This window comes from Chaetomium strumarium (assembly GCF_033439665.1).
Source record: "Chaetomium strumarium strain CBS 333.67 chromosome Unknown B0T15scaffold_1, whole genome shotgun sequence".
In the NCBI taxonomy this organism is placed as follows: domain Eukaryota; kingdom Fungi; phylum Ascomycota; class Sordariomycetes; order Sordariales; family Chaetomiaceae; genus Chaetomium; species Chaetomium strumarium.
In genome coordinates this window covers 2,470,268-2,498,124 of record NW_026944429.1, presented here as the reverse complement: position 1 = coordinate 2,498,124, position 27,857 = coordinate 2,470,268, and the positions used below count along the sequence as shown (strand labels likewise).

Below are 27,857 nucleotides of genomic sequence, written 5' to 3'. Positions count from 1 at the left end.
ATGTGACGACGCAGTGGGCCTAAAGCTGGAGAAGCTCAAGTTGAAATGAAACATAAAGTTGTAGTAATATGTGCCTCGATGCAAGCTTCGCCTCGCGAGACGGAGGCGGCCTCCGTAAGAAGCTGTCGAAGTTTACTTCTACGTTCTAGAATTCAAGGTTGGGGGGCAGCCTAAGGTAGTATACTAGGAGTACATAGGTAGGTACATAGTAGGTGCCCCACTGATGTCAATTCCGCCCTCCACTCAGCCCGTACACTCGAACATGAACTCACACAGCCCCAACACCCCGGTTGGCAGGTGAATCGGCAACCAACCTGCAGAGCAATGGTCATCGACCTGACAAGCATTTCACCGAATCGTCCCTGCATTGTGTGGAGTCAGCTGCCTGGGGCAAAACGTTGGGCGTTCTGTCATGTGGCTTGGGATCGCGGATCTGAACGACGGGACAAGGCGTCTCTCCGCGCCATATCGCGTTGGGGACGAGGTAAACACCAGAAACACGACGAGAGGCCTGGGTATCGAGGCGGATGGCAGGTGTACTGCAGTGACGGGAGCTCTTCTCGGTCGCTGCCATCTAGTTAGATTCGGATTGCGTGTCTCAGTTCCTCAGTCGAGCACATGCGGATAACTCGAATTACTCGACAAGATGGCTACTTTCTTCACCGTTTATTTTCCTTCCTCTACTACGGTGCTTCCTGTGCCTTGAGTGTTAAGCGCTAGCTCGATCTCGGAAGCAGGCTCGCTGCGCCTCAAGCCCAATTTCTCCCGCCCCTGGGCGCTAGTGACCAGGCGATGCGGCTCAGCACCGGACCGCGGCCAAGACATCCCACCAGCGCAGCCTGCCACCTTACCTCAGTTTCTCACTCTCACCAACGATCGCTTGTTCCTCCACCTTCAAGATACTTGACAATCGCTTGCTCCGTGACAGACCACCTCCATGCGAACGTTATTTCCAAGCTGAGGTTGTCGACAGAGCGTCGTTGCCAACGCCTTGCGTCGAGTCTCTCAGCTTGTGCCTCAGACCCCGCTGCGCACCTGCCATCCATGGTAACATCCCCCACACCGTGGACGGGAGATCGGGAGCTGCGCACCGTAACAAACATTTTAACACGCCGCCTGTTTTATCCTGGCTGGGACGGTCCTAGAACGACCCGAGGCACAATATATACTCGCGCGCCAGGCCACCTGGTCGTCCCGCCGCCAACATGTCTTCGACTTACACCTTCTACCCGTCTGGCACCACCGGTACTACTCCAGAGCAACCCCGCAGCCCCCCAGCGCACAACGCTCAACATCACACAGACCGCGGATACCTTAGCCCCTTCTCGCCGCAATCAAGTAGTAACTCGGCCTCTCCGGCGCTGAACACAAGCACGCCGGCCGAATCGGTGTCCGCCCTCAGCCTCCATTACCAGTCCAGCGAGTACAGCGAGGGAGACGACCCCTTCTGCGGCGTGGATTTCAGTAGCTCCCTCGAGCACGCTTCCCCCTCCTTCTTGGGCGATGGTATTCTTCCAGTCGATCTGAACGAGCCGCTTGTCGACAAACCAAGCGTCCATGTTGGGCCTAGTATGACGCAGCGTGTCCACCGGCACCTACCGCTGAGCCCAGACAAGACTCCCTCATTGCCGGGGGGATCACCCAACGGACAGAGAGGGGAGGAGGAAGCCACGGGAGCTGTGTTCCCCGACCTGGCCAGCACATCCGTTGCGCCCCACGAGCTCCTCCTCACAGGCAACTCCTCTCCGGCTGCTATGAGCACGCACGCCGGGGGTACCCACTGGACCCCGAGGACTAGCGACAGTATTGGATCCAGCGACGACGGCATGGCCTCGCCTGGAACGATGCAGAGTCCTCTCGTCACGGTCTCGCACTGGGACAGAGACGATGTTGGACGATCCAATGCCGCGAATTCCGAGCAGTCTCTGGAACGAGACGGCCAGTCCTTCTCCGCGTCCCGCGACAATACTGGTCGGTGGGTCCCCGATCAAGTTACTGGACAGCGTGGGCTAGGCCCCTTGGTTCGTCCTACGGCCCAAGTCGACAGCATTAACGACATTGCGGCGCAGCGAAAACTCAGCGAGCGGAACCGGGAAGTGAACGACTGGCTAGAGCGGTCGGCGCCTCCGTCACCCACCAATCGGGGGGCCGAGGAGCAGCCGGCAGAGCCCCCGAACGATGGAGACGACAACATCCCCCGACGGGCGATTTCCCTGGGCAACAGGACAGAGAACAAACCCGTTCCTGGACAGACGTACTATATCGAGACGGGAGGCGAGCTAACCAGCGAAGACCTAGAGCTTATGCGCCAGGGCCGCAACTGGGATGACGCCCCCATTACGCTGTCCATCTCGCAACCCAACGCTATCGCCTATCAACCTGAATCCTCTCAAGCTGCCATAGACAGATGGAACCAGATGTGCCGGGACACCGATTCCGTAGTGTCGAGAGCGGCCACCTGGGGCACGCGACGGCTCAGCTTGCCAAGCATCCTGGATACCGAGGTGCAGACAGCGGGCAATCTGCTCAAGAAGCTATCCCTCAGCCGGAGAGACATTCGGCGGCCAAGCATCCTCGAAGGCCTTCGCGGTCTCGTCCGGAAACCAAGCATCAACTCGAGCAAACGTGCCCGAGCAGAGGCCGACGATGCGAACTTGTTGCACACCGAGCTGCCTGCAGAGAGGAAGGAGACCCAGCCCCAGGCCAAGCTCGCCCCTCCTAGTCCCAAACCGGCGTGGCCTAGGAAACAAAGTGTGCCGAGCATCAACACTGCGTTCGTGGACGTCGGCAGCAGGGTGGCCTCGATTGGTGCGGTCCATGCCCGCACCGGATCCATCAGCGCGACGCCCATTACCTCGCCGCGGAGCCCGATGGGCCGCAGCCTGAGTGTGAAGAAGCCGCTGAGCCGGCTGCGGAGCAAATCAGAGACCACCTCAAGCATCGCTGACCTCTGGAAGAAGAGTGGTGGCCCTCCGGTGTCGAACTTGGGCAAGACCAATGTGGATGTGCCCGAGGCTGACGACGACGAGGATGAGGAGGACGACCTGGACGAAGACGTGGACCTGAAGGGCGAGACCGACAAAGTCATTGACGACATCACGCCCAACTTTGCGGGTTTCCAACAGCACGTCCTGAAGCTGAATCCGCAATTGGCCACCACCAACAGCTACTTGGTGGACCGCATTGCCCATCAGCAGTGTGTCCGCTACAAGAACCTTCTCAGCTTGCGAGTGAGGCACCTGCAATCAATTGCCGCCAAGAACTGTTCCTCCGGGTCCATGTGTATTGCCCTGGGAGGCAGCGCCATCCCGAGTTCAAAGGGTGATGCGCGCGGCCTCGATCCCCTGTCGGCCACATACGAGGGCTCGGACGGAGACGTAACACCCCTGGAAGGCGCGGTCAACCAGGACAGTTTCCCGCAAGACATCCCCATGCCGCCGACGGCCTCGTTGCCAGCCGAGTTCGAATGCCAGCTGTGCTTCACGGCCAAGAAGTTCCAGAAGCCATCCGACTGGACCAAGCACGTTCACGAGGACATCCAGCCCTTCACCTGCACGTGGGAGCGCTGCAAGGAGCACAAAATGTTCAAGCGGAAGGCCGACTGGGTCCGCCACGAAAACGAGGGACACCGCCACCTGGAGTGGTGGACTTGCGACGTCGACGACTGCCGCCACAAGTGCTTCCGCCGTGACAACTTCCTCCAGCACCTCGTCCGCGAGCACAAGTTCGCCGAGCCCAAGGTGAAGACCAAGGCGGCCATCAAACGCGCCGGGAACGTAGATCCAACCTGGGCCAAGGTGGAGGCTTGCCATAAAGAAACCATGGAGCTTCCCCAGAACGAGCCCTGCCGGTTCTGCGGCAAGACCTTTCCCTCGTGGAAGAAGCTGACGGTCCACCTTGCAAAGCACATGGAACACATCAGCCTGCCAATCCTCAAGCTGGTTGCCAGGAAGGAGCTCGACGAAGACACAATCATCAGCCCCGTGCAGGAACCGCCTCCGCGGTCTTTCCCACCGGTCTTCCCAACCAACGTCAAGGCGGAGCAGCTCCCCTTTGGGCACTCACCGGCCATGTCCCACGGGCCAATATCCCGTCAACCTAGCCCGATGGCCTATCCCCCGACAGCACACCACGCGCAGCCTCTGGGCATGTATCCCATTGCGCCTCCGCCACAAGGGTACCCAATGAGCCTCTACAGCGCGAACTTTGATGACCTCTCCCATGGCATGGCCCAAGCAGCACAAATCGATATGTCACCAATGACCCATCACGGCTTCCAAGGGCTCAACACCCCTCACAGCCACGCGGCGCCTGCTGCCTTCCCCACCACCTTGCCCACGACCACTTCGGCGGCCGGCGCATACATGTCCGCTCCGCACCAGACGAGCGGCTACATGTCGATGGCCTCACCTTCCGATCTCGAGCCGTTTCCGCCGCTGGGCAACATGGATGCGCTGGGGCTGGGCCTGGCCTTACAGCCCAATCCAACCGGTAGCAGCACCGGTGTGGCGGCGGGCCAACACCACATGGCATATTCGATGGGGCTGCCGGTCGTTGAGCAGCAGCAGCAGCAGCAGCAGCACTTCTCGCCCCAAGGGTCGGTGTCGCCATACGGGCATTCACCGAACATGCCGCAAGCGGGTTTCTATCAGTGAAACCGTGACGACGTTGCGACCCGAGTTGTTGTTTGTGGTTGAATCTTCTTGGATTTTGAAGTTGCCGTACCCTTGGTATTCTACCCTGTGTGTCAGTGTGATACCCCTTCTCCGTTCTTGCGTTTCCGTTCCCGGTCCCTCACGTTACTGTGTACTACGCTAGTCGAGTTGCTTTGGTGGCATGGAGCATATACCCTGTTTCTCGGTTCCATTTTCTATTCTTGTTCTTCTGGATCGTCCGCATTTAACGTCTTCCGGTCTACAATATAAGGGGGTTGTGGTTGGGATTTTCCTCATTTCCAGGTTCTCTATATCGAACCGGGGTTATGGAATGCCATGTGGATCTACGATATAAATAACATTTCGATACTCATCATCATCCTCAATAGACGGGGGCTTTTTCCAGCTTTCAATATGACGCCGAGTCCTTCTGAGAGCTGGTACTTCCTATTGTCAGTTTACCTTTTGGGTTGGCTCTCTTTTGTTGGCATCGGAATTCGGTACTTGTTGGCTTGGATCAACCCCGATTTCAGCGTTTGCCGACATCACAAACGGCAACAGTGGATTGGAATCATTTGACAAACCTCCTACACTAACTCTTGGATTCTAGTTACTGTGTACCTGCACTATCTGCAGCTTGCTAGAGAGATTCTTCATAGCTTCCAGGTTGACATTCGGATCGTGGTCGAGACCATTCGATCTTGCGAGCATCTCTCCACTGGGCTGCCGCCTAGCCAGCCACAGGTCCACACGATTGACCCTTTGCAACTTCATTCATCAAAATAAAGAAGTGGCAGAATCTTTGCAATGACCTTGAACATAGGAAATCAATCTACATACACTACACGGCCGAATCAAGCATAATGCTTAGTACGTCAGTCAACCGTGGATACGAGCTTACCGAGTGGCGGAGCGGAAACCTATCACAGCCCTACAAACAAAGCGTCAGCACACTGGTGAGCACAGCCGCCCAAAAAATACCGGACTGGCGCTGAAGAGCTTCAGGGGTCCACCTCGCACAACTACCCCTGCGGCTAACGTTTCAGATGGCCCACAGGCGTCGCCAGGCGCAAACGGTTTTCCCCTGAACCGAAGCTCAACACGGAAATTCCTCCCTCATCAACCCACCCCTGGGACCATCCCTAGTCCCAAGCGACTGGCCCGGACGCTCCCGTCTGACAATGGCGCATCTCGCCAATCAAGGACATCCGGCCGCGTGGGCCCTGGCGCCCTTGGCAGGCTTGCAGCGCTGGATCTTGTTCGCATTCTTCTGCGCGGATTGGATGCCGACGCACGACGACGAGGGAAAAGACAAACTTGGCGAAGACACCTCCGTGTCCGTGATTCTGGGATTCTGGAAAGCCAAGCGAAGCGAGCGAGGGCTCCCTCCCTTCCTTCTTCTGCCCACCCAGCACTGTGTACTAGTGTACTGTGTAGGTAGTCGCGTACGCGCTGGCATCTCCATACCTACCCGTTTCAGATACCCGCTGGGTCCCTGGCTTTGCTTCGTCACCGGTGAAGCGATTCTCTTCTTTTCTCGAGGTGGTGCTTTATTATTATGTACTGTTATTATTGCTTTTACGGATATTTATTATGTGGATAACGTGTTGTGTGTTGTAGTTAACGTGCGTTATTCCACACAGCTCCCCCCCTTGTTTCCTTTCTTTCGCCGCCTTTCCCCTCCGTTGTGGCTTAATGTTATGTCTTCATTTCGCTTCTCTTGAGCCCCCCCTCGCTTTCTTTCCACTTTGGCTGGTGCCAGACCTCGTGATTTGGACGTCGAAGACACACGGATCATTCCGTTTGTGAATTGCAGCTCTGTTGCCCTTGTCTGTTCTCGTCTTTCTGTTCGTTCCAAGGTTGATCCTCGGCCGTGTTATCCTTAGACGTCGACAGTCTTTCTTTCCTATCTCTCCGTTCACTTCCAGTTATCCGGCCGACTTCGACACCCCGTTCATCCGACCGACGAGTTGTGCTAGCCGTTTTCCCCAGGGAACACCAAATCCACGAGATACGAAAGGATCGGCAGAAGAATACCCATCAGGGGTAGCGACAAGAGGGGCCGCTGCTTGGCGGAGGAGGAAGGAAATACATGAGCTCAGAGGCTCGACGACTGTGAAAGTCTGTTTTCTCTCTTTTTACAGCCTAAAGGAGGGAGTGTGATATCATAAAGACCAAGATGGGTGGCCTGAACGGCCGGCTGCTGAGGTCGGCGGTGGTCGGGGCCGTCCTGGCCGGCGGCGTGCTGGGGGCGGATATCCTCCAGACATCGGGCTTCAGCAGCTGTAACGCAGACGCCGACATCTCGGTGCAGAAGGTGGACATCACATACAACAACGAGGACAAGACGGTTTCCTTCGACGTGGCGGGATCGAGTAACAAGGTGCAGAACGTGACGGCGATCCTGGACGTCACGGCGTACGGCCAGACGGTCTACTCCAACTCGTTCAATCCGTGCCATGCGGATACATTCGTAGACCAACTCTGTCCCGGTATGTCTCTCCATCACTGCAAGTCCGAGTACATGCCCCAAACTAACGCATTACCTCCAATTGCATCTGTCTAGTTCCCGCCGGCAACTTCTCCGCGAAGGGGACTCAGAAGATACCCGACCAATACGCAGACATGGTACCCGCGATAGCCTTCCAGGTTCCCGACATCGCGGCGATGGCCAAGCTGCAGCTGCAATCGATGGAGTCCGGCGACAACGTGGCGTGCATCCAGTCCCAGGTGACCAACGGGAAGACAGCCAGCCTGCCGGCCGTGTCGTACGTGGCCGCCGGCATAGCAGGAGCGGCTCTGGTGCTGGGAGGCGTGTCGGCGATGGGGGCGGCCATGGCGGGGGGCGGCAGCGCTGCGGCCGGTGGAGGCTCGGCTGCGGGCGCGGGAGCGCCCAGTCCCACGTTTACCGAGGTGGCAGGCTGGTTCCAGAGCATGGCGATGAACGGCATGATGTCGGTCAACTACCCCAGCGTCTACCGGAACTTCGCCAAGAACTTTGGCTTCTCGACCGGCCTGATCTCGTGGCGGCAGATGCAGCTGTCCATCGACGACTTCCGCGCCGCCACCGGCGGCAACCTCACCAACAACAGCGTCGAGTTCCTCGAGAAGGCCACGCTGGTCTACCCCGACGGCTACATGCAGACGCCCGGCCAGAGCCTGGGCAAGAGGGGGCTGGATGAGCTTGCGCGTCTGGTGGCGCGCCAGATCGAGACGAGCGTCAACGGCACGCTCGACGAGAGCGGCCCGTCGTCGCAGCAGCAGGGGGGCGGCGGCGTCGAAGCCACGGTGCACACGGCGGTCTCGGGCTTCCAGGGATTCGTGGAGCAGTACAGCGTTCCGTCGGGTAACACGTTCATGACGGTGCTGCTCGTGGTCGCCATCGTCGTCGCGGCCATCGTCGTGGGCATCCTGCTGGTCAAGGTCGTGCTGGAGTTCTGGGCGCTGTTCGGCAGCTTCCCCAAGTCGCTGGTGGGCTTCCGCAAGCACTACTGGCGCTCGATCGCGCGCGCCATCACGTCGCTGATCCTGCTGCTGTACGGCATCTGGGTGCTGTACTGCGTCTTCCAGTTCACCCAGGGCGACTCATGGGCGGCCAAGGTGCTGGCCGGCGTCACGCTGTTCCTCTTCACCGCCGTCCTGGCCTTCTTCTCGTGGAAGATCTGGAGCACCGCGCGCCGGCTCAAGGCGATGGAGGGCGACGTCGGCGCGCTGTACGAGGATAAGAAGATCTGGGTCAAGTACAGCCTGTTCTATGAGTCGTACCGGCGCGACTACTGGTGGATCTTTGTGCCCACCATCGTCTACATGTTCGCCAAGGGCTGCGTGCTGGCGGCGGCGGACGGCCACGGGATGGCGCAGACGATCGCGCAGCTGGTAGTCGAGGGCGTCATGCTGTGCCTGCTGCTCTGGAGCCGCCCGTACGAGCGCCGGTCGAGCAACTTCATCAACATCTGCATCCAGGTGGTGCGGGTGCTGTCGGTCGTGTGCATCCTGGTCTTCGTCGAGGAGTTCGGCATCGCCCAGACGACCCAGACCGTCACCGGCGTGGTCCTCATCGCGCTGCAGTCGGCCCTCACCGGCATCCTGGCCATCCTGATCGCCTGGAACGCCATCATCGCCTGTTGCAAGGAGAACCCGCATCGGAAGCGCCGTAAGGAAATGGGTGAGTAATCCCCCAACCCAAACGTCTCGTTCTCACCTTTTTCCTTGTTCCTGTATTGTACATACTGACGAGTGTGTGAATTGAAAAAAATGAACAGAAAAAATGCAGCGCGACACCCTCACCCCGCTCGACCCGCGCAACTCCCTGCTGATGGACCGGCACATGAAGAGGGCGTCCGCGGCCAACGATCTCGAGTCGTCCCTCTCCCTGTCCAAAACGGGCTACGCCGCCGTCGACTCCAAGCAGATCCCTCTCCAGGAGAAGTATGCCGCCTCCAAGCGGCTCTCGTCGAAGCCCAGCGGATACGCGCCGTTGCCGCTGCCGGAGGACAATTCGAGCCGGGAAGATCTGGTAACGAGCGCCGCTCCCTTCGGCGGGGTCGGTGGTGCTACGGATCCACGGCAGCCCACGCTACCTCATGTTGGCACCGCCGGGGGGTATCGGCAGCCGCAGGCCGGGTATGGCGGTGGCTATCAGAATGGGTATCGGGGTGCGGGTGGTGGTGGGTACGGCGGGTACTGAGTTGTGAAGAACGGCGGGAGAAAAAAAGGGGGGAGTGAGATGGGGAGAGACGTGGTGGTTGTGGGTGCATCTACCTGAATACCTGCCTGACTGGGCTTTAACACTGCGAGCGACGACTGCATATTGGCGACTTGATATCCTATGTATTTATTTCCTAGACTACTACTTCCTATTACTACTAGATCTGAAGAGCTAAATCAAACATTTGACAAGAATTGAGGGCGTCAATCATGGAGTGCGAACAATGTAAGGTAGACGAGCACGTTAGATACCAGATACTAGTCGTACACAGTAAGGTATCCTTACATAATACTCACCTTTCAATTCATTGTATTATTATTGTGGACAGAGTGACAGAGTATGCGAGAAGGACCTACAATGATAGGATAGAGGCTTTTTACACTTAAGGATATTACCTCGGGCTACCTAGGTAGTAGGAGTCCAGTACCGTACGATGAGCAGCTGGGACCTCCATGATACCTAATAAGGTAAGGTACTGCACTGGCATTGACCATGGTCCGACTCGACGCTGCCGTCCCGAGCCCCTGAAACTCCGGCTGCCAATGAGGGGCAAAACCAGGCCGTGGATGACCTCAACTTCCCGCCAGCTGGGCGCATAAGCTTCAACAACGGCACATTCATCTCATCACGAACCATAGTCGTGTGACATGCTGACACGCGCAACAAAGTTCACGAGCCCCAACGACAAACCAAGCGACTCCTAGTGTCTGCGATAGAAATCCTTCTTACAAAACAGAGACATCTTTACAACCCGCCAAACCCCGCAGTGCTGGAACCATCGAACAAGTGTTTTGCGAAATAACACTGACGGAACAACTACACTATTCTAGATTACTGTATTCCCTTTTGCAATGGACCACAGAATATGAGCGACCTCCAAAAGAAGTGGGCCAAGGCTAAGATGAGCAACGCCTTGCATGCCATGGCCAGTCCGCCGGTTCCCGAGTTCAGCGAGTTCGACGAGGATCGCTATGGCTCGAGCTCGGTGCCGAACACCCCGCAGGACGACGACTCGTCGTCTGCATCGTCGGTGTCGTCCACAGGAACCGTGATCCCGTCGCCGGGGCGGGCGCTGTTTGCCCGGCCGCAAGGGTATGAGTGTATCTCTCTCTCTCCCTTCCCACGCCCTACCATGCGCATTAGCATGTAGTGCAATACTACGTATTTATACATGGAAAGACTCACCCATGATTCTTTAGCTTTCCCGGTCGCTCTCTTGACCCGATCCCATGGACAACCTACTTTGAGCGCGAGCTCTTCCTCCCGGCCGAAGACGGCTCTATCACGTACCACGCCTATTTGACTTCACCCGCGCCCTCGCCCGGGCCGGGCAAGCCCCCCGGTCCGCTCTTCGTCACCCACCACGGCGCGGGCTCCTCCGGCCTCTCCTTTGCCGTGCTCTCGTCTGAAATCAGGAAACGTCTGCCATCGGCGGGCATCCTGTCGCTCGATGCGCGCGGGCACGGGCTAACCACCGCCACGACCACGACCGGGACCACCATCCCCACCCCCCCATCCTTCTCTTCCACATCCACCTCCCTGACGGCGAACGGGGTAGAAGGAGTGCCGGAAAGAGAAAGAGAGGACCTCACCCTCGCCACGCTCGCATCTGACCTGCTCTCCGTGATTACCCTCACCAAGACAGCCATGCACTGGCCGTCGCTCCCGCCCATCATTTTGGTCGGGCACTCCCTCGGCGGGGCCGTCGTGACCGAGCTAGCCTACTCGCTTGCCGCCACCACCACCACGTCCTCCTCCAACAACAGCAAAAACAACAAACCAGCGCAGCGGACGGGGTCAGTGCAAGGGCCATTGCCAGGATCAGGGCAGCTTAGAGGCCCAGACCTCGACCTGCTGGGCTACGCAGTCCTCGACGTGGTCGAGGGCTCCGCCATGGACGCGCTGCAGAGCATGCACGCCTACCTGGCCACGCGACCCGCCGGGTTCGACTCGCTGCGCGACGCCGTCGAGTGGCACGTGCGGTCGCGGACGGTGCGCAACGCGGTGAGTGCGCGGGCGAGCGTGCCCGGACTACTGGTGCATTCTTCTTCTTCGTCTTCGTCTTCGCACTCTCAGTCGCAGTCTCATTCTAGTGGCGGCGGTGGTGAAGCCCATGATGGCGGGGTTAAAGATGGGGGGGATATAGAGGAGGAGAAGGAGAAGATGAAGAAGAAGAATGGGGAGGGGTTTTTGGTCCCTGGGATGAATGGTGGCACCAGGGGGAAGGAGAGGAGTAACAGCAAACCGTGGCGGTGGCGGACGGATCTGGCCAAGACCCAGCCGTTCTGGGAGGGCTGGTTTGGCGGCCTGAGCAAGAAGTTTCTGAGTGGGAGGGGCGGCAAGATGTTGTTGCTTGCTGGGACGGATCGGCTCGATACCGAGTTGACTATCGGGCAGATGCAGGGTGAGTAGAGTCTCGCTCGATCCTCCTCCTCCTCGTCCTCTTTTAAGGCACAAGGCAGTTAGTTTACTGACTTCAATCAACAGGAAAATACGCACTGCAGGTGTTTCCCGAGGCCGGACATTTCATACACGAGGACCTGCCCGAGAAGACGGCCATCGCGCTGGTCGATTTCCACCGGCGGAATGACAGGAGTGCGCTGGTGCTGCCGCCCAAGGTATCAGAGCTGCTGGCGCAGGGGAAGAGAGTGTGACGTGCCGAACGGGCTACGTAGTAGCCTGGGTATACATAGTCGGTCCGTATATGTACTAGGGCCCTTAGCTGGTTGCAGCAGATATATACCACTGATGTATATTGTACGAATTGCTGCTTTTGCGCCGAAGAATATACCTAGATGATTCTTGATGTTTACCGCTGTAAAGCCCCATCTATTTTCTTTCCACCTCCTACGCGCCAGGATATCATTTAAATCGGGCCCTTGAAAAAATGCTAGATCACCCATACACGCCGCCACCCTAACCAACACCGACACGCCGCTAAAAGAAAGAAAATGGCTAGAGCTACACAGCAACCGAAGCGGGCGCGGCGACGGACGCAGGTTCGGGCATCTCCGCTACCCTCTTCGCAGATTGCTCCTCCGCTTGCTCATCCTCCCACTTCCTCTTCTTAGACGCCTCCTGGTCGCCACCGCCCTGTTTCTGCTTGTTTTTCTGCTTCTGCTTCGGCTCCGGCTTCACCTCGAACTCGCCCAGCCCCAGCACCCTATCCGTCTCCCTGGCCATCTCCTTCAGCTCATCATGCCCAAACAGCTGCACGAGGTCGCTGTACGACTTGCACGGGTGCATCTGCTTGTACACGGGCGCTCGCCCGGGAACCATCTGCGTCAGCAGGTACTTGGTGTTCCCCATCTTGTTCTCCACCTCCATCGCAAACCGCAAATACTTCTCCACCGTCTCCTGCCAGCTCGCCAGGCCGCCCTGTTCCGCCGTCCGGAAACAGCTCGGGTTCTTCTCCGCCGCGGTCGCGATCATGGCCCCGTCCGTGCCGAACTCCTTCACGAGCTTCTCCGCCTGGTCCCGGCACTCCACGTCCCCGTTCATGAGGCACGCGACGCCAGCCTCGCGGCAGACACGCGCGATCATGGCCAGCTGGCCGCGGATGGCCCGCTCGCGGGGGCGCATCGGGGTGGTGCGGCAGTGCACCGTCAGACCCGTGATGCCCGTGCGCACCAGGCGCGACACGAGCGCCTCCGTCTCGGCCGCCGTCTCCAGCAGCCGGATCTTGACGCTGATGCCGATCTGGAACTGCGGCGCGATCTCGCGCGCCAGCGCCTCCAGGATCCCCGCCAGCTTCTCCGGTGTGCGCAGCAGCGCCGCGCCCATCCCGCCCGACACGCTGAACGGCTTCGGGCAGCCCGCGTTGACGTCGATGCCCGCCACATCGGCCGCCACGAAGCGCGCCGCGGCCACCGCGCGCGCCGGGTCGGACGTGCCCAGCTGGAAGACCAGCTTGTTCTTCTCGCGCACCGGGTCGAGCCGGTAGATGACCGATTCCGGGTTGCCGTTGGCGTTGACGTAGGCCGGGCTGTTCGAGTGCGACGGCTGCCGCGTGTATTCGATCATGCCCGTGCGCGGGTTGACGCGCCGCGTGGCGCCGATGAGGGCGTGGTCTATCGTTTCAGGGCCTGCGTTTGCGGGCTGGTCAGTTCAGCGGAGATTGTGAGAGAGACGGGGGAAGGGAGATTGAAAACGAACCCCATACTAAATCGGCGCCGTAATGGAGAGCGAGGAGGCGCGAGGGCAGCTCGCCCGAGCGCACCATGGGCGCCAGAACCAGCTTGCCGCGGTAGTCGACGCCGCGGGGCGGGATGGGCACACGCGGGAGATCCGTTGGCGCAGGCGACGGTGTTGGTGAAATGCCATTCGTGGTCGCGGTCGTGGCTGCTGTCTCCTCAGCGGTCGCCATGCTGCAAATACGTCGGATCCCGCGCAGATAACCGGCACGAGCGGTACGAAACATAGCGCGGGGTGGGAAGCACGAAGCTTGGAGGTGGGTATCGAGTCAAAAGTTATTCCCAAACGGGATGCTTATCAGAATGGTGATAAGGGTACTGCTGTAGCGGGGCACAGTGTCCTAGACGCATCCATACGGTAAAGACCTGCTGGCCGGCCGCACATTCCCGGTTCCCTCAGCTACAACCCTGAGATCGTTACAGCGAACCCTCTTCATACCGATCGGACTGCGACAGCTGATCTGATCGTCGACTAGGTACGGGGAACTTGTCTCTGTTTCTTGGGCAAGCGCTCTCCTCCTTAAGTCAAGAACAGCCATTGGAGTCAACTCGTGCACAGGTAAGGTTGTTACCACATTGTCTCAAAAGGCCATACACAGTGCACCAAGCCTTTCAACCCCAAAGTTGATACAGTGAGTCGAACGGAAGAATGAATGTGGGGAAGGAGGAGGCACACGAAGAAGAAGGAGAGGACGAAGAGAAGAGAGAGTAACAAAAGAAGGAAAAGAATAGAAAGGTAGAAAAGAAGAATAGGAGGGGAGGGAGCAAAGGAGCCTGTTTGTTAGGGTGCTAGGGCTGGGGTTATATGTAGGCGGAATCATATGCCATAGCTCCACGGGACCAGCTATGATAGTCCCAAAAGGCCATCCATGGATATCAACTTTTATAGCTCAGCGGGATATGTTTTGAGCCGAATCCGTCGTCTTCCCTGAGCTTCGGGCGCGGCATCCTTTAATAAATTAATACTGACTACTAGTCCTCTACACGACATTAGCAAATTGCGACCCAGATATCGGCATATCTGATGAGAAGCTGGAAATAGCCCTCGACAGTCGTCGACACCCATTCGACGGGTGGAGGTCTCATCTCTTTCTGCAGCGGCCTCAGACGGCACGAATCAGTCTATGGAACCCTGTGCCGCCTGTCGGAAGCAATTTTATATCTCTAAATCTAATCTGCCCTGTCACAAGAGCCCTGGTCTAGCAGAATCGGACGTCGCCGGGTGAACTTATTCTAAAGCAACTTTGAATTTCCGGGAATTCCAAGGTGATGTGAATCCATCTCTGAATCGCGTACGGGTTGTGAATATTATGATGACCCAGGCTCAAGCCTGACTGCCTCCGTTGACTGTCCTCTCCCGACTGGGAACTTGGACCTAGTAACTCCTAAACTGTCGTTGGACCGCGCTGTTGCTTCTAACAACGGCGTAAGTCAAGTGCTATGATCCTCTTGTATGAATCTGGGCTTTTTGAAATCACCTCAGGGCGCGGTCATGCCCGAATAGGATGTAGGCAGCTTCGACGGGTGAAGCGTGCCCGTCAGTCAGTCTGTGAGACTCACCAGTTTCTTAATGATAGCTGCCTGATATTACCCCTTTTGGCGATACAACAGCTGACGGCAAAAGGGACGCCCTTGCTGTAAAGACCTCAAGGTACCTTTGTTCTGTCCGTGTGGGAGAAGTCTAATACTTAGTCCTAGAGGATGTCAGGGCGAAGTCACCCGGGAGTCTTTGAGAGCTGGTACATCATTATCTTCACAACTCTGTCAACTTGTACAGCTTGATGGAGCGAGCCCAGCTGGACCTTCTATGGAAATGTTACCCATGTGCAACGGTCCCAAGGGAAAAGATTTCCACTGTACGGCGAGCACAGGCTTATGTCAGTACGCGCGTTGCGGGTTCGTCCGTATAAGCATATACTTGTACGTACGTAGGTAGGTACGTAGTAGGTGGCCTCGTATTGCCTCATTGCTCGGAGCTGAGGTACCTGAATGGAAACCAGGTTTAAGGGAAGGAGATGTTCCTTTTCCGAAGGCGGAAAGGGGCGTCAGAATGCCTAAAGAGGAAGGAATCTGTCAACCCTGTTTGCCACTGCCCGGTGCCGGCGGCCCGTCTTGGCAACAGCGCCGATGGTCCTCCCGGTAGACGGTCTCACAGCTGGGATACCTACATGGTAGGTACAATACCTGAGGTAGTTAGGGCTCATCGGGGATGAAAACGTGATCTGTATCCCCGGCTCCCCCCGGGTTGGCTGCCTCACAGATAAGGCGGTGACCGGCCAGCTGTATCTGCCACGGGCCGTCGCTCATCGCCCTTTCATCAGAGCATCAAACATTCCAAAGAGCCAATCCTCCATGTTTTCGACCAAAGCAAGGCGAAGATCGCCGTGAGCCACCTGACCCGCTCTTTCAGGGTCCTATGGGACCCATCTCCATCAAGCGTGGAGTGGAGTACATAGTGTACAGCACAGGTGTTGTGCTGGCGCCTGATCCGAGGCAAGGCAAAAAGGAGGGGCGAGTAGGTTTGGGCTTTTGCTTGGCTCAGCTTGAGAACTGACTTCTCATTCTCGGATCCGCACAAATCCCATAAAAATCTGACACACGGCGGCGCTGTCGGCTCCTAGATTGTACATGTATTGTAGTGACGCAGATGGCTTGGCAGTCGATCTGTGTCGGGCTCGAGCAGAGAAAGGAACAATGCCATGAAAGCAGAGTGTACAATGACGACTCATCTGATCTTCTACTATACCGGTATCGTATACCTACACTAGAAACTACGTTGAAAGAAACACGAGGCGAAGGAATCGTATGGGTAAGTTGAAAACCGGTAAAAGGAGTGTCTTGGCACGCCTACTCGTACTGTGCGACAGACTGCTCGTCCAATCTTCAACGAGTGTGTGTCGCGTGGCTGTTAGCCGACGAGCCGACATGGGTCTGGTGGGGCTCCGCAACCACATCGGCTCATCGTGGGACAGAAATGGACTTCGTCGATTGGATGTCTCAGAAAGGCTGCGGAGAGAGGCCCAAGTTTTCCAAACTCTCCCTCCACCTTCGTTCGGAGCGGCCCCGGGCTGCTCCTTGTTGGCGGCCTTGAACGCGGTCCCGACTAGTACTGTGTACAGCAATTCAAGCAAATACAGAAGCTCGGATACTTGCATACGGTGGTACGATCTATACGCCAAACTTATCGCGTATCACAGTACGATACATGGACACTGCATCACTTGCAACCCTTCGGCAAAGCCGGCGGATCTCACTGCTTTGGCAGGACACTCTTGAGGACATCAGATGAGGAGTTTAACAGTGTCCGTATCTGCAGCCCATCCGGTTTGCTGCTTTTCTGATGTAACCCCGCAGCGATTATTGGATGAGGTGCCTTGCCAGATCGTCCCCCTCACATCGAGCTGTATGCCCGGGAGTATTGTACATATATGTATTGCAAGGCGCCAGTTCCCAACCCCGCTTTACATACTATAGTTACAGTGAATACAGAAGCCACAGCATCGGGCGCAAGACAATGGAAGGCATCCTCTCTCTCCATAAAAATACACATTGACGAGGCGGGACTGCCGGTTGCCTTCGAGCGGGGAAGCTAGTGATGGAAGGTCTGCCAGCGCTGGTTTCCGGACCCAAGGAACAATACCCGTGGATGTGGACGGCCTGGATCCGTAATCTGCGTTGGATAGTTATCGGGAATTGGGTGGAAAGGCAGCCTACCTAGGGATAGGTAGAGTGAAACAGCTAGTGCTGAAGTTATTTTCAAATCGCTCTTCCCGTCACCTCAGGGTCCTAGCGCCGTTCCCGAGTCATGACAGGTCGCGGCAAACAGCGTGTCCATTCAAACTCTTCAACAGTGCATCCGAGTAAGTCCCTGTAAACCTGCACTTCCATGCTTGAAGATTTCTCTTGAAGCCCGGCCCAGAGACCTGACGTTGCGACTGACACAACGACCCGCTAGATGCACGTAGGAGTCGGACGGCAGACTTGCCCGAATTTTGGGTTTTAGACACCGCTAAGCACTAAACGGGAATGGCAATGCAGCCAATGGGCGGACCGATGATCCCTCCCCGACTTAGCGGCCCTCCCCCCAGTGTCTCCCTCCAATTCTCTTCCTCCTCGCTCTCCCTGCAACCTCTTGCTATGCTCTAGTCCAGTGGTACTAGGTGCTGGATTTGGTTCTACTCCTTTTTAACCCCGTCTCCTGCCTTCTTCTTTCACCCGCCCCTTCTAGAACACGGGCAGAGGTGACGAGGGGGGCGAACAAAGCTCAACCACTGCCGCGTCTCCGCTTCGTTGGGAGAACTGGCGCGGATACGGGCAATTCGGCCTTTCGCTTGGCTTTCCCCTTGGGATTTTGCATGCTGCACCGCCGAGCGCCCGGCCCACCGCCTACTACCCACCGCCCACAACAGATCCCGCCACTGTCTGTCTTGCCCTTCCCCGACAACCAAGTTAGGCCGTTGCATCGAGCAATCCAGAGTCAGCCGATCAAGATCACAATTCCGTATGAAGACGCATATTCGACACGCGAACCTCGATCCTCTTTTTTCTCGGCCGCCTGTTTTCTGCATCCTTTGACAGTTTTGCTGCCGTATCGCTTCGGCCGCGCGGCGTGAACGCCGTCCCCCGCCGCAACCATGAGCGGCAACTCCTCGCTGGCAGCCGCCACTGCCGTCATCAAATCCCTCGCTGTCGACGCGACAACGCCGCCAGTCCATTCCGGTGATTCCCCAAGTATCAAGCTCCCGGGTCCCGACACTGCCGAAAAGACAGAACTCGAGCGGGAGCTTGCTGCCCTCGTGCGCCGGGTCCACCACCTCGAAGCCAGGGCGAACTCGGCCAGGACGAATGTGTTCCCCGACACGCCGAACGAGACAGCCGACACCATCTTCGCTGATGACAGAAAGGGACCTCGAATCAGGTACCCCGCTGTCCTGCCGCGCAATGGACTCCCCATCGACGAGGCACTGGAAGGCCTGCGGGAGCACGTCGACGATCAGTCGAAGCTCCTCGACAACCAACGCCAGGAGCTAGATGGGGTCAATGCGCAGCTGCTCCAGCAAAAGCAGCTTCAGGAGAAGGCTCTCGCCATCATTGAGCAAGAGCGCGTGGCGACCTTGGAGCGCGAGTTGTGGAAGCACCAGAAAGCGAACGAGGCCTTCCAAAAGGCGTTGCGTGAGATTGGTGAAATTGTCACGGCTGTGGCCCGCGGTGATCTCTCCAAGAAGGTTCGCCTGAACAGCGTCGAAATGGACCCTGAAATCACGACCTTCAAACGCACCATCAACACCATGATGGACCAGCTGCAGGTCTTCTCCAGCGAAGTGTCCCGCGTCGCCCGCGAAGTCGGCACCGAGGGCATCCTCGGCGGCCAGGCTCAGATTGAAGGTGTCGACGGCACCTGGAAGGAGCTGACTGATAATGTGAACGTCATGGCGCAGAACCTGACCGATCAAGGTATGCATGATGAGAAAGCTATCCAGAGGGGACCATGCCCAACTAATTCTGGCTTAAAACAGTGCGCGAGATTGCATCCGTGACAACGGCTGTGGCTCATGGTGATCTAACCAAGAAGATCGAACGCCCTGCCAAGGGTGAGATTCTTCAACTCCAGCAGACCATCAATACCATGGTGGATCAGCTGCGGACATTCGCCTCTGAAGTCACACGCGTAGCCAGAGATGTCGGCACCGAGGGCATGCTCGGTGGCCAGGCCGATGTCGAGGGGGTACAGGGCATGTGGAATGAGCTGACGGTCAACGTCAACGCCATGGCCAACAACCTGACCACCCAAGTGCGAGACATTATCAAGGTTACTACTGCTGTCGCCAAGGGCGACCTCACCCAGAAGGTGCAGGCCGAGTGCAGGGGCGAGATTTTCGAGCTGAAGAAGACCATCAATTCCATGGTGGACCAGCTTCAACAGTTTGCCCGCGAAGTCACCAAGATTGCCAGAGAAGTCGGAACCGAGGGAAGGCTAGGTGGCCAAGCCACGGTCCACGATGTGCAGGGCACGTGGAGAGACCTCACCGAGAACGTCAACGGCATGGCCATGAACCTGACCACGCAAGTGCGTGAAATCGCCAAGGTGACGACCGCTGTCGCGAAGGGTGACCTCACCAAGAAGATTGGAGTTGAGGTGCAGGGCGAGATGCAGGATCTCAAGAACACCATCAACACCATGGTGGACCGCCTGGGGACGTTCGCCTTCGAAGTCAGCAAGGTGGCTAGGGAGGTCGGAACGGACGGTACCCTCGGCGGCCAAGCCCAGGTCGACAATGTCGAGGGCAAATGGAAGGACCTCACCGAGAACGTCAACACCATGGCAAGAAACCTTACCTCACAGGTATGTAAATGACCCTTTGTTCGGAAACCGAGGTTCCCGCGAGTTCACGCAATCCTAGGTCCGGGGTATTTCGACCGTCACGCAAGCCATTGCCAACGGCGACATGACCCGCAAGATCGACGTCGAGGCCAAGGGCGAGATACTCGTCCTCAAAGAGACCATCAACAACATGGTTGACCGGCTGTCTATCTTCTGCAACGAGGTGCAAAGAGTGGCCAAGGACGTCGGTGTCGACGGCATCATGGGCGGCCAGGCCGATGTGGCCGGCTTGAAAGGTAGATGGAAAGAGATCACCACAGACGTCAACACGATGGCGAATAACCTTGTAAGTCGCCCACTCTCCCGTTCGCACTCGCATGACCAGATTGGACTGATCCGCCTTGACAGACTGCCCAAGTGCGAGCATTCGGGGACATTACGAATGCAGCGACAGACGGCGACTTCACGAAGCTTGTCGAGGTCGAGGCTTCGGGTGAGATGGATGAGCTCAAGAAGAAGATCAACCAGATGGTGTACAACCTCAGGGACAGTATCCAACGGAACACGCAAGCGAGAGAAGCGGCCGAACTCGCTAACAAGACCAAATCCGAATTCCTCGCCAACATGTCGCACGAGATCCGGACGCCCATGAACGGTATCATCGGCATGACTCAGCTTACCCTAGACACGGACTTGACGCAGTACCAAAGAGAGATGCTCAACATTGTCAACTCATTAGCCAACAGCTTGCTGACCATTATCGACGACATTCTTGATTTGTCCAAGATCGAAGCGAGGAGGATGGTCATCGAAGAGATCCCATACACCCTGCGGGGCACCGTTTTCAACGCCCTTAAGACCCTAGCAGTCAAGGCGAACGAGAAGTTCCTGGACCTCACGTACCGTGTCGACAGTTCCGTGCCGGACTATGTCGTGGGCGACTCGTTTAGGTTACGTCAGATTATCCTGAACCTGGTCGGCAACGCCATCAAGTTCACGGAACACGGCGAGGTCAGCCTTACGATCCAGAAGGCGTCCCAGGTGCCGTGCGCTAATGGCGAGTACGCCATTGAATTCATCGTGGCCGACACCGGCATCGGAATTCCGGCGGATAAACTCGACTTGATCTTCGACACATTCCAGCAAGCCGACGGGTCCATGACTCGCAAGTTCGGCGGCACTGGGCTGGGTCTGTCCATCTCCAAGAGGCTTGTCAATCTCATGGGCGGTGATGTCTGGGTCAAGAGCGAGTACGGCAAGGGCAGCAAGTTCTATTTCACCTGCGTTGTCCGGCTGGCCGCCGATGACATCACGTCGATCTCGAAGCAGCTCAACCCCTACAAGGGCCACCAGGTGCTGTTCATCGACAAGGGAAGGACCGGACACGGGCCCGAGATCGCCAAGATGCTCAAGGCCCTGGGGCTGGTCCCGATCGTCGTCGACACCGAGAAGAACCCGGCCATGGAGAAGGCACGCATCCCAGGCAACTCTCCTTACGATGTCATCATTGTCGACTCGATTGAGGACGCCAGGCGTCTGCGGTCGGTCGACGACTTCAAGTACCTCCCCATCGTCCTCTTGGCGCCGGTGGTGCACGTGTCCCTCAAGTCGTGCCTTGATCTCGGCATCACGTCTTACATGACCACACCGTGTCAGCTGATTGACCTCGGCAACGGAATGGTGCCTGCTCTGGAGAACCGGGCCACGCCGTCGCTGGCGGATAACACCCGCTCATTTGAGATACTTCTGGCCGAGGACAACACTGTTAACCAGAGGCTTGCCGTCAAGATCCTGGAGAAGTACCACCACGTCGTCACCGTCGTCGGAAACGGCGAAGAGGCCGTGGAGGCAGTCAAGCGGAAGAAGTTTGACGTTATCTTGATGGATGTTCAGATGCCGATTATGGTAAGCTCCGGGCCCTGATTGATAGCACGTACCAGTCGAGAGAAAGCCTTCGTCACTAACATGGGGTTTGTACAGGGCGGTTTTGAGGCCACGGGCAAGATCCGCGAGTACGAGCGCAGCCTCGGCAGCCAGCGCACACCCATCATCGCCCTGACGGCGCACGCAATGATGGGCGACAGAGAAAAGTGCATCCAGGCACAAATGGACGAGTACCTGTCCAAGCCGTTGCAGCAAAACCATCTCATCCAGACCATTCTCAAGTGCGCCACGCTCGGCGGTCAGCTGCTCGAGAAGAACCGAGAACGGGAGCTCGCGCGCGCCGCCGACGCCGCCACCGGTGGTCGGCGCGATAACAGTGCGCTCACTGCGGCGACGCATGCGCTGGCCGCGAGTCGGCCGTCCCTCGCCGGGCGTGCCGCCACGGCTGCGGAAGGGATCAACACTGGGCTCGACAGCCCCTCCATCGTCACGGCGGACCAGGATGACCCTATGAACAGGGCACGTACCGCCCTCTCCGAACCCGCTGTCGACACGTTGTAGCTGACCACAGCGTGGGCCACTTTCGCCCCTTGGTTGCCCACGAATTTAGCTGCTTCTAAGGGCTCATAGCAGTTGAAATGATCGGACGAGAGATACCATACATACCTTCGGTGGTCATGTCATGTCATGCTCTTGCCTACTTCGTCTGAAGCTTTGATGTTGTTGGGTTTGCGCCGGGAATCAATCTATCTGGGTGGGTTGCTTGGATTAGGTCTTTAAGGGGCTGTGGGTTCTCTCTTGGGTTGGGGGTTTTCCGGGGGGTGTTGCGCTCTTGCTACTACACTGGTTTTTCTCTCTTACGGCCTCTTGTCGACAGCTCTCCGGTCTCCGTTGTTCTTGGCGCGTTCGCGGAGCGTCGCGCTCGCGCTCTGGCCATGATCGTGTGTCTCGCTCTGACATTTTTATTTTCATTACTGTCGTTGCATGTGATACCTACACCTGGTTTCTAGAAACGTCGTGTTTCCTTTAATACTACCGAAATATGCTGGGTCTCTCTTCATCCTCCTGGTCTACAATCGCCGCTTGTGCCATCCGTCGTCGCCATTTCACTCGCTCCTTCTCTTTGCGTCTCGTCTCCGCCTGGATTTGTCGCAGCCTCGCGGCAGCCAACAAGGCATAGCGCGCAACATTGAATCTCAGCACAACATGATCACTTTTGGGAGGGAGCCAGCGCGGTTCCGGTCCGGTTCGGCTTGGTCAGCTACTTATAAGGACCCCAAGAGATGTGTGAACGGGCCAGCTAGGACTCCACTAGCTCTAGCGGAATGAGTTGGAGGTGATAAGCGCTTTCTCTCGGGGTTTAATCTCCCGCTGTTTGCTTCTGGTCTGATTAACGGGAGCGGTGATCAGCTTAGATGAGCAGTTGAGTGTCAAGGATACTGGAGATGAGATTGAGACACACAAAAACACATGTGGATGGCATGCTCCCTTATGCGGAATGGGTACATGAAGGAGCTGGGAGAGGCTTGACTACCAGGTAGTTTGGTGGTGCTTAATTCTCAAAGTTCTGTCCATGTACTACTATACGAAACGATGATGGACTGTTTCTGCGATGGAACTGCTTGCGGCCTACTCATCACCATCATCAGGGACCCCAATGATTCTCGAAGTCCGGGCGAAGGGAAGATGACAAGGAACGGTACACTGCGCGGGTTTGTCCTAGGGGTCTAGCTTCGTGCCTTCGGTCTGACCGCATTCATTCATCTACACAGTTCTAAGCAAGCAATTCAGGGCTAGAACCCGATCACATACATGGTCATGACAACCAACCTACAGAGCACAACTGGATACCTTACATAAGATAGTAAGCGTACGCGTGTAGAGGGACGGATGAGGTTTGGCCGGATCACCCCCTGGTTGTGCGATCAACAAGGTCTTTCGGTTCGGCTCCGAAAGTAAGGTATGGAGATGCTTCAGAAGCCCAAAGTTCGACAGCCTCCGTTAATCCGTCCTACGTCGTGGAATCTCGTGGCACCAGTGGAGTTTGCTGCCGCCGCCCATTGTCCTGAATTGATTTGATTCATTTGTCTTCATATTTCCGGACCCCGAGTTTGTCGACAGCCCCAGCGAAACATATCATGTCCGTTACATGCCTATAGTTTCCCCTGGGCTACCCTTGAGCACAAGCCTTCCATTTCCCGACAGTGCCGGGCTTGCTTTGCTTTGAGCTGCAGGGAAGGATACTCATCCCGCCTGTGTCTAACTCGCATATTATACATACTACGTAAGTTGTGGAGGTTGGATCCCCCACCAGAAATCCACACGGTCAAAGGGTATCCTGACTATGCAAAGAAAAATAGGGTTGAATAGAACAGAGATTGCAAAAAAGTGACACCTCAAGTCACAAGCGAGTGGGTATATGGTTGAGCGAAACCTCCGGGGAGGAAGTTGGGCAACGCCACCCATTTTGGTAGGGCGAACGGCGACGCCTCGAGGATACCCATCATCAATACATGCGACGATCGACAAGCTCGCCTGCCTTTAGCAAGGCGCTCATCCCATCGAAATTTGTGTTTCGCTTTCCATGCTGAGGCGACCGATCCGGAGACGCTGACGCTGTCGGTTGCGACTGTGTGGAGAACCCAGCGGTGATATGGACCGGGGTCACAGAGGCGTGGTGCTGTGGGAGTGAGGGTGTGACATGGTGATAGCCTTTGGTACGAGGGTCAGCAACGCTTCAAGGTTTTTGACTCTTGAAGAGTGTAAGGTACCATTGATCATTGGAAGGCCAGCGGCACCATTCGGAGGCTGGTGCACTGGCCTAGGCTTCGGGTCGACGTGGTACGGAGTCCCGTGATGTGGGTATGGTAGCTGATTTGAAGAAAATGGGGGCTCTGGCCTGGAGGCCAGTAGCGCGTGTATCGGCAAGGGCCCCCCGTCAGCCGGCGCCCGAGGCTGTCCAAAGGACGGATGCGTAGACGAGTTCCCGACATAAGGTTGTCCGTCCAGGGAGAGCGCCGGACGCATATCGCGGCCGGCATGGGCCATTGAGTGGCCAGGACCGCCAGCAACATTGGTGGACAGGAAACGGAACCTGCTGGTTTCAGCCGAAGGCCTCCCCCCCAGTGGCAATTCGCGCCCATCAAACACATCAGAAAGCGATGGGAGATGCCTATGCATGCCCGTCTGATCTCGAGCCTGCTCATCCCCGGTCTGATCCCCCGGTTCTTGTTTGAAGGTTGGCGAGCGGCCTGATGAGTCGCTTACGCAGGGTGAGAATACAGGCTCGTCTGCGGCGCCGATTGGCGCAGATGCGGGTAGGGAACCCGTGTGCTGCGACTCGCTCGAGGAAACGCCAGAGTCGACTCTCTGTCTGCCGGGAGGCGGCTCGCTTGTCCTGCGGCTTTCTGCCCCGCTGCCGCTCCTACTGCTCCTTGTTGGCGTCGCGTTAGGGCTGCCGCGTCCTTGGCCCCCAGACTCGGAGAGCCTAACTCGTTTTGACGCATCCTTGTCTGCAAGGTCCGGCGAAATGTTAAAAAGCTAGTTGTTGTGGGTGTGGACTCGAGACATGCGATGTACACACCTTGTGATGGAGAGCCATACTTGGCCTTGAACTCCTGAAGATAGACTTGATACTTCCTGAACTCGGGCGTCTTTTTGTACTCGGCAAAATCGGCCAAGAATTTATCCTTCATGGCTTGCGCCTGGGACTCAAACGGCTCCTTTTCGGCCGCAGTCAGGTTCTGCCAGTTTTCACCGACAAGCTTTGCGATCTCAGTGAAGCTTAGGTTCCGGCCCTTGAGCTCTTCGCGCATTTCTTTAATGACATACCCAGTCAGCAGTCGCTTCACAGGAGTCACAGGGAAAACTGTCAGGGGGGGTTTTGCGGCTTACTATTGGAGAAGAGCACATAAGCCGAGGGAGGTCGCTCAGGCGCATTGTCGTCGGGCTGGCCACCGTGGAATCAGCGTCAATCGACGTTTACGACACCCAGGTGCGCACCATTCGGGGACCAACCTTTGGATGTCGCCGATATTTTCTCTTTGTGACGATGACGCCTACAGTCTCTCGCACCTCGAGCGTTGTTGTTGGTTCAGCCTTGACGACTACATCCTGAGGCTTCACCTCTTCGGCGGTTGACTGTGTCGGTGATACTAGGGATGCGTCCGGCGCGACTCCGCGGGAATTGGCGATGCGTCTCTGCAATTTCTACCGAGCATTGTCGTCAGTAAACCTGGACCCCTTTGCGTTGCTGGGTGATTGGGAGGCTGCCAATGCCGCAGAGCATGGCACAGCAGGAAGTAAAACCTACCCGTCGATGGCCGAGTTTCACCCCTAGTGCGTCGCTACCGAGAATAACTCCGCGTCAGCAAGGCCCAAGTAGAACTGGCATTCGGACAGGCATCGCCCCCACGTACAGGTCAGACTCAGTGATGTCCAAGATGGTCTCCCATGTGTCAAATCCCTGTTCTATGAATGCATCGAGGTACTGGGTGATTCCCAACTCCCCAAAGATGGCCTCTATTAGTTGCGTCATCCAGACGGTCACCTCGATGTAGAGTGCTGTCTCTGGACCGAGACTGCAGTGGCTCCTTCTCCAGTTCTCACACCCGAACACTCTTGTTGATACCCAAGGGCTATCAAGAACTCCACGCTCTTCCGTCTGAGAGATAAGCCTCCCTGACCAAACGAGCCCACTACGTTCAATCAAGGTGAAACAGGGGACAGAAAACTGTCCGTTGCGCCTATCACCGTGTTGATCGAATCGCTGCGCCGACCGGCTGTCGTTGAGGCGCCTTGGAGCTGTAGGGCGCGCGCGCGACGGGGAGCGGACTCTCAAGGGACCTGTGGTGGAGATGCGTCGTGCCGGGTGCCTGTCGTGAGGGCAAGCTGGCGAGGAATGGGGAGCGCAGATGCTTATGAGGATCTGGGACCGGGAAAAAGCTGTCTAGGGAGTCAGTGACAAGTCGACAACATCAGGTGGAGCGTCGCTTATGCCATGGCATTGCTCTTGAAGATCGCGACTTGTCCGCCTTTTGGTTGGTGGGGTGAGGACCAGAGATGGTGATGACATGCCGAATTGTACAGGAAGCAGAGGGAAGGGGAATCGGAATCAACAGGCCAGGGTCCCACGATGATGTACGTATTGAAGCGACTAATGGGAGAGGGTACTTGCACGCAATAGGTAGGAACGGGTCTGCTGCTCGGACAGGGACGGCTAAGAATGGCTGGCTGGCGTTACGGGATCCGGCTCGCGCCTGGCCGGGGGACTTCTCGATTGCGCAGAGCTCTGGCAGCGTGAAACTATCTGGGACCTGAGGCAAGGCCTAGACTTCCTTCCCCTCGACTGCGAAAGTCTGGCCGTTTGATATGGAATATCTGGGGTTGTGTTAGTATGCATACACTAGACTAGACTGATGTGCAGACACCAAAGTCTACAGCACTGTGGTAGCGATGCAGAGAAGACGGAGCAACAATGGTCAAAAGTCTGTGGGAGTGGGGGGCTCCAGTTGAACAACATGCTCCCATGCGAAATCACCGGGGATGATTCACCAAAGAGAGAATAGTCGGATGCGATTCTCAAGTTTGTTGACTCGAGCCCAGCTGCACCACCGGGCAGATGCCAGAGGAGGGTGCGAATTCCAAGCCAGCAGGGAACCTCCACGATCCAAGAGCGAGGCTCCACCCCCGGGCTAGTCGAGGGACCAAGATGCTACCGAGCTGCAGCACAAGATAGAGAATTCGCCGAGTACCCGGAGGTACAAGGTACTTACATTAGGGTGGTTAGTTAGCGTGGAAAGGCCGTCAAGATCACGAAAGTTCGAGCGGATCTGGTCTTCTGTCGATTGGACGGCTTGACCCTCTTGATCAGGCCGAATGTCCGTGTATCCAAGTTTGTCTTCGTTGTGAGCTCTGGCCAAGGGAAATGACTTTCAGTTCGTGCACTGGATGGCAAATTCCACCTAGTTGTATCCGTAACTGTCGGGTAGGGCAAGGTAACTTAGTACAGTAGGTAGCGTCCAAAACCGCGTCCGGCCGTCAAAGTGGCTTCGGGATTCCCATTCTCAACCCAATGATATGGCAGGTGCACGGAT

At 57.0% G+C, this 27,857-nt stretch overlaps 7 protein-coding genes across 7 annotated transcripts; 5 read left to right on the top strand and 2 right to left on the bottom strand.

Moving 5' to 3' along the window:
* Positions 1–770: 770 nt before the first annotated feature.
* On the top strand, positions 771–4,649 carry B0T15DRAFT_406904 (uncharacterized protein; the record flags this gene model as incomplete). Its single annotated transcript, XM_062865318.1, has 1 exon — positions 771–4,649. A coding segment is annotated over exon 1 (3,444 nt), but the record flags the coding sequence as incomplete, so codon positions are not given.
* A 1,006-nt stretch (positions 4,650–5,655) lies between these two features.
* B0T15DRAFT_23441 (uncharacterized protein) lies at positions 5,656–6,589 on the top strand. The gene has a single exon (XM_062862995.1). It carries the CDS (start codon positions 5,837–5,839, stop codon positions 6,377–6,379), a length of 543 nt encoding a protein of 180 aa, XP_062725863.1. The 5' UTR covers positions 5,656–5,836; the 3' UTR covers positions 6,380–6,589.
* An 18-nt stretch (positions 6,590–6,607) lies between these two features.
* Positions 6,608–9,604, top strand: B0T15DRAFT_23454 (uncharacterized protein). The gene is made up of 3 exons (XM_062862997.1): positions 6,608–7,147; positions 7,222–8,820; positions 8,918–9,604. The coding sequence occupies exons 1-3, from the start codon at positions 6,835–6,837 to the stop codon at positions 9,340–9,342; spliced, it is 2,337 nt and encodes a 778-aa protein (XP_062725862.1). The 5' UTR covers positions 6,608–6,834; the 3' UTR covers positions 9,343–9,604.
* A 133-nt stretch (positions 9,605–9,737) lies between these two features.
* B0T15DRAFT_517331 (Alpha/Beta hydrolase protein) lies at positions 9,738–12,174 on the top strand. Its single transcript, XM_062868307.1, has 3 exons — positions 9,738–10,455; positions 10,563–11,767; positions 11,851–12,174. Exons 1-3 carry the CDS (start codon positions 10,229–10,231, stop codon positions 12,015–12,017), a joined length of 1,599 nt encoding a protein of 532 aa, XP_062725861.1. The 5' UTR covers positions 9,738–10,228; the 3' UTR covers positions 12,018–12,174.
* A 150-nt stretch (positions 12,175–12,324) lies between these two features.
* Positions 12,325–13,729, bottom strand: B0T15DRAFT_387945 (tRNA-dihydrouridine synthase-like protein; the record flags this gene model as incomplete). The annotated part of the gene is made up of 2 exons (XM_062864415.1): positions 12,325–13,448; positions 13,519–13,729. The coding sequence occupies 2 exons, from the start codon at positions 13,727–13,729 to the stop codon at positions 12,325–12,327; spliced, it is 1,335 nt and encodes a 444-aa protein (XP_062725860.1).
* Positions 13,730–18,190: 4,461 nt separating this feature from the next.
* Positions 18,191–22,323, top strand: B0T15DRAFT_506790 (uncharacterized protein; the record flags this gene model as incomplete). The annotated part of the gene is made up of 5 exons (XM_062867606.1): positions 18,191–19,010; positions 19,073–19,899; positions 19,958–20,224; positions 20,287–21,783; positions 21,859–22,323. The coding sequence occupies 5 exons, from the start codon at positions 18,191–18,193 to the stop codon at positions 22,321–22,323; spliced, it is 3,876 nt and encodes a 1,291-aa protein (XP_062725859.1).
* A 1,493-nt stretch (positions 22,324–23,816) lies between these two features.
* Positions 23,817–26,682, bottom strand: B0T15DRAFT_23298 (uncharacterized protein). The gene is made up of 7 exons (XM_062862968.1): positions 26,181–26,682; positions 26,075–26,108; positions 25,780–25,971; positions 25,657–25,711; positions 25,346–25,579; positions 24,534–25,274; positions 23,817–24,474 (listed from the first exon to the last, which is right to left on the bottom strand). The coding sequence occupies exons 1-7, from the start codon at positions 26,297–26,299 to the stop codon at positions 24,269–24,271; spliced, it is 1,581 nt and encodes a 526-aa protein (XP_062725858.1). The 5' UTR covers positions 26,300–26,682; the 3' UTR covers positions 23,817–24,268.
* Positions 26,683–27,857: the final 1,175 nt, after the last annotated feature.

Excerpts from the sequence above, each read along its gene's own strand:
- B0T15DRAFT_23441 (XM_062862995.1), top strand. The coding sequence starts at position 5,837 with ATGGCGCATCTCGCCAATCAAGGACATCCGGCCGCGTGGGCCCTGGCG.
- B0T15DRAFT_23298 (XM_062862968.1), bottom strand. The coding sequence starts at position 26,299 with ATGACGCAACTAATAGAGGCCATCTTTGGGGAGTTGGGAATCACCCAG. Across the intron at positions 25,972-26,074 it reads TGAAACTCGGCCATCGACGG|AAATTGCAGAGACGCATCGC; the intron begins GTAGGTTTTACT and ends AATGCTCGGTAG. Across the intron at positions 25,275-25,345 it reads GTATGGCTCTCCATCACAAG|ACAAGGATGCGTCAAAACGA; the intron begins GTGTGTACATCG and ends CGGACCTTGCAG.
- B0T15DRAFT_23454 (XM_062862997.1), top strand. The coding sequence starts at position 6,835 with ATGGGTGGCCTGAACGGCCGGCTGCTGAGGTCGGCGGTGGTCGGGGCC. Across the intron at positions 7,148-7,221 it reads CGTAGACCAACTCTGTCCCG|TTCCCGCCGGCAACTTCTCC; the intron begins GTATGTCTCTCC and ends GCATCTGTCTAG. Across the intron at positions 8,821-8,917 it reads GAAGCGCCGTAAGGAAATGG|AAAAAATGCAGCGCGACACC; the intron begins GTGAGTAATCCC and ends AAAAATGAACAG.
- B0T15DRAFT_517331 (XM_062868307.1), top strand. The coding sequence starts at position 10,229 with ATGAGCGACCTCCAAAAGAAGTGGGCCAAGGCTAAGATGAGCAACGCC. Across the intron at positions 10,456-10,562 it reads CTGTTTGCCCGGCCGCAAGG|CTTTCCCGGTCGCTCTCTTG; the intron begins GTATGAGTGTAT and ends ATGATTCTTTAG. Across the intron at positions 11,768-11,850 it reads GACTATCGGGCAGATGCAGG|GAAAATACGCACTGCAGGTG; the intron begins GTGAGTAGAGTC and ends TTCAATCAACAG.